This window comes from Chenopodium album, chromosome 11 (genome assembly GCF_948465745.1).
Source record: "Chenopodium album chromosome 11, dcCheAlbu1.1, whole genome shotgun sequence".
Lineage (NCBI taxonomy): Eukaryota > Viridiplantae > Streptophyta > Magnoliopsida > Caryophyllales > Amaranthaceae > Chenopodium > Chenopodium album.
In genome coordinates this window covers 59,502,227-59,506,151 of record NC_137844.1, presented here as the reverse complement: position 1 = coordinate 59,506,151, position 3,925 = coordinate 59,502,227, and the positions used below count along the sequence as shown (strand labels likewise).

At 38.0% G+C, this 3,925-nt stretch overlaps 1 protein-coding gene across 1 annotated transcript; it reads left to right on the top strand.

Annotated features, from left to right (window-relative positions):
* Positions 1-2,515: 2,515 nt before the first annotated feature.
* LOC145567018 (uncharacterized) lies at positions 2,516-3,332 on the top strand. Its single transcript, XM_081626250.1, has 2 exons — positions 2,516-2,920; positions 3,039-3,332. The coding sequence occupies exons 1-2, from the start codon at positions 2,516-2,518 to the stop codon at positions 3,330-3,332; spliced, it is 699 nt and encodes a 232-aa protein (XP_081482376.1).
* The last annotated feature ends 593 nt before the right edge of the window (positions 3,333-3,925 follow it).

Below are 3,925 nucleotides of genomic sequence, written 5' to 3'. Positions count from 1 at the left end.
AAATAAAAATAATACATATATGTGCTTTATTCATTTTTCTTAATATTGTAAATTTCTTTGGATATACAATTTACGTGGGTGTACCAACACTATATCCATGCATTTTTATATAGTATTATTTTACAAACAAGTGAACAACATTCCATTCAAGTAAACTTTTCTCTCTCTAAAACTTTTCTCTCTAAAGAAAAGGTAAGGAAGTGGTGTTTATTGTTCTTTAGTGTGGTCTGCTATGGTGGATGTTTCTAATCCACCAGAACCTCCACCTCTTTCAGACCATGAAATGGTTGAATCTGAGCAGAAAGAGGCTCGCTCTGTTGTCAGCTTTCGTGGGGTAGTAGCTAGTTCTTCCCAATGGTTTGAGGAGGCAAGAAAGATTGTTGCAACTTCGACAGAATGGTCTCAGGATGAGGATTTTGGCCCTGATTCAGGTTTATCAGTTAGATTTGATAAAGAAACGCTTGATCGATTAAGAAAACCTTGGGGTTTAACTTTAATGGGCAAATGCTTGGGTACAACAATTAGGCCTGCTTTTATGCTTAATCGTGCTCGAATTATGTGGAAAATTAAAGGGGGTCTAGAAACAATTGACCTTGGTCATAATGTGTTCTTATTTCGCTTCACTATGGAGGATGATTATGAAAGGGCTCTGTTTGGGGGTCCTTGGTTTGTTTTTGATCATTATTTGATGATGGCGAAATGGAAGCCAAATTTCAGAGCTTCTGAGAATCCTTTTGATAAAATGACAGTGTGGATTAGATTTACTGAGCTACCAGTCGAATATTTTGATAAATCAGCTCTGTTTCAGATTGCAAAGGTGGCGGGGAATCCAATTCGCGTAGATTATGCAACCGATAGATTAACTAGAGGAAGATATGCTCGTGTATGCATTGAGATTGATTTGAGCAAACCACTGGTGACCAAGGTTTGGATAGGTGGCGCGTGGCAACAAATTGCTTATGAAAATATCACCACTCTTTGTTTCTTGTGTGGCAAAGTGGGGCATACCCAAACCAATTGCATGTTGAATAAAAAGCATGAGGTGTCTTCAATATCAACAGGTGTTGATAAGCATGTCTCACCAGTTGAGAAATCAAATTTGGCTTATTCCTCTGCTGAACAGAATGCTGCTTCTCAAAGTAGTGTTGAAAATGTTTCTCAGCCCACTAGTTTGGTTGGGCTTCCTTCTAAGCCCAACTCATTTCAAATCTTGGCAGATTCGGAATCACATGGTGAATTTGGTCCATGGACTTTAGTAACAAATAAAAAAAAGATTTCTAAATCTGTTGATAATAACAACAGAAGGAATAATAATAAAAATTTAAATAAGGTTGATAATAACAACCTAAGGTCTGTTAAAACAAATATTGTTGATAATAACAACAATAAGAGGACTTTTAATAATGTCAAAAGTAATTATGTGTGTAAAAAGAAAGATACAGGGGTGATTACTTCTTCTAATCAGCAGCCTGTAAAGATTAGTCACATTATGGGCTCAATTTCTGCTGATTTGGGCCTTACTAAGGAAGACTCTAATAAATCTGGTTTGGAGGTAACAAAGGATACTGATGTTTCTAATTCTAGTGATAAGGAAATTAGTGAAGTAAATGAAGAATCAGAAGGAATGATGGTGAATGTTAATTCCATCAATATTTTGAAAGAAACAAGTGTCAATAATGCTCAGCTGTCAAAGGCTAATGGACACTTGGAGGAAATGCTATTAGATGCGCCTTCTATCCCCTTGATTTTAAAACCCCAGCTCTCTTATAGTGAGGTTGTCACACACAATCCTATCCCTCCCTCTAGTTTATTAGAACCCTGTGCTATTTCCAATTCAAATATAGTAAACCCTTCAAATTCTAACCATGCAAAATCAAAATCTCCCTCCATTTTTACAAGCTCTACCCATGATAACTTATCAAAGACGCAAAGTTCCGGATCAAGAGATCAGTTCGAATTCTTGAGGAAAGGAACCGATTCTTCAGGGGATTCCTGTTCACGAGTTGCAGCAGGGATCGGGGTCGAAATCGAACACGCTTCAGTTGTTTCCGACCTCACCAATGATAAAAACATTGCTGATCAAGAGAAGGCCAGGATCTCCGACGGAGATCACCGGGGCAATGAGGCTACTGGACGCGTTGAAAAGGAAGCAGGAGGCTCTGTCAATTCTACGGGCGGAGGAAAGGGATCGAACTTTTCCCTTTCAAATTCCAAGAAGAATTCCGGTTTTTCACTTGCAATTAGAAACCCGAGGACAAAACATGGCAAATCGCCTTATCGCAACATTCATCTCACAGAATGCGGTGGTGGGGATGCAAATGCAGATAAGGTATTATCGATTTCTACAGGGTCCGAGGGAAATTGTAGCCCAAATGACCCCATTGTCGTTAGAGGATGTATTGCCAATAGGGATGGATGCGTTTTGGAAGGATTGGGAGGAGTACTACCTTCCTCTGAATCCTAGCCCTACGGATCGTCCTTCAGTTACTTACAGCGGCCTTTGCCTAATTTGAAGATGAAATTTATTTTGTGGAACGTGAGGGGAGCTTGTAGGGATGAGTTTATCCCACATGCACGTCATTTGGTTAACATTCATCGCCCTGCTGTTTTCGTTTTTCTTGAGACAAAATCGGGTGATTTAAGGGCTAGGCAAGTGATGTTACAACTTGGTTTTCATGATTTCAAAGCTGTCGAGGCAAATGACAAAAGGGGTGGTATTTGGTTATTTTGGAGAAATGTGGTGGATGTAGCTGATTTCAAAGAGGATTTCTCCTTTTTTCATGCTCTGTTCCATTTTAAAAATATCAATAAGGAAGCTTTGGTTACTGGTATGCATGCTCCTTCCACACCCAAGGAGAGGCATGCAATGTGGAGGGAGATGCAATCGGATCTGCCACCTCCGGATTCTCCATGGCTACTTGTTTGGAGATTTAAATGAGGTTACCTCGCAATCTGAGAAATCTGGAGGGCGGGGTTTTAGGTATGCACAATGTAGGGATATGACTAATTTCACTAATGCGGCTGGTTTGTTTGATAAGGGCTGTAATGGGAATCCTTTCACTTGGAGTAATGCGAGGGAGGGGACTACTCTTATCAGGCAACACCTTGATCGAGCTCTGGGGAATGCAGCGTGGGTGGAGCAATTTCCTCATACTAAGGTTTTTCATCTCCCTTTTACATATTCTGATCATTCCCCCATTTTGATTGATTGTACTAATCCTAGGGTTAATGGCCCTTTTCCTTTACGATGTAAAGAAATTTGGCTTTCCCATCCTGATTTTAATAGTTTTTTTGTTAGTAATTGGATGGAACCTAATGATAATTATGTTTAGGGTTTGTCGAATTTTCACAGTAAAATAAAGAATTGGAATCATAATATTTTTGGAAATCTAAAATATAAAAAAGATAGACTTTTGGCTAGAATAGGTGGTATACAAAGATTTTTAGCCACTAAAAATTCAATTTTTTTGATGAATTTGGAGAAGGATTTATTAAAGGAATTAAAAAATTTATATGATAAGGAGAGAATAATATGGGCTCAAAAAGCAGGGATTGATTGGAGGAAGCATGGTGATTTAAATACTAATTATTTTCATATTTTGGCAAAAATAAAAAAAAGTAGAGGAAAGATTTTGTGTCTCAAAGACTCAAATGATAATTGGGTTACTAATGATTCTGTTTTAAAAGATATGGCTACTGATTTTTATAGGAATATCTTTCAGTCTAAAATTAGGAATAGAGGTGGTTCTGGCTTTTTTAATCCCTCTAATCGTTTGTCTGATCATGATAATAGGTCTCTAGCCAATTATATACCAAGTATAATTGAGGTTAAAAATTGTTTATTTAGTATGGAACCAATGAAATGTCCGGGTCCTGATGGTATTCAACCAAGATTTTTCCAGGCAAATTGGGATTCCTTGAGTCA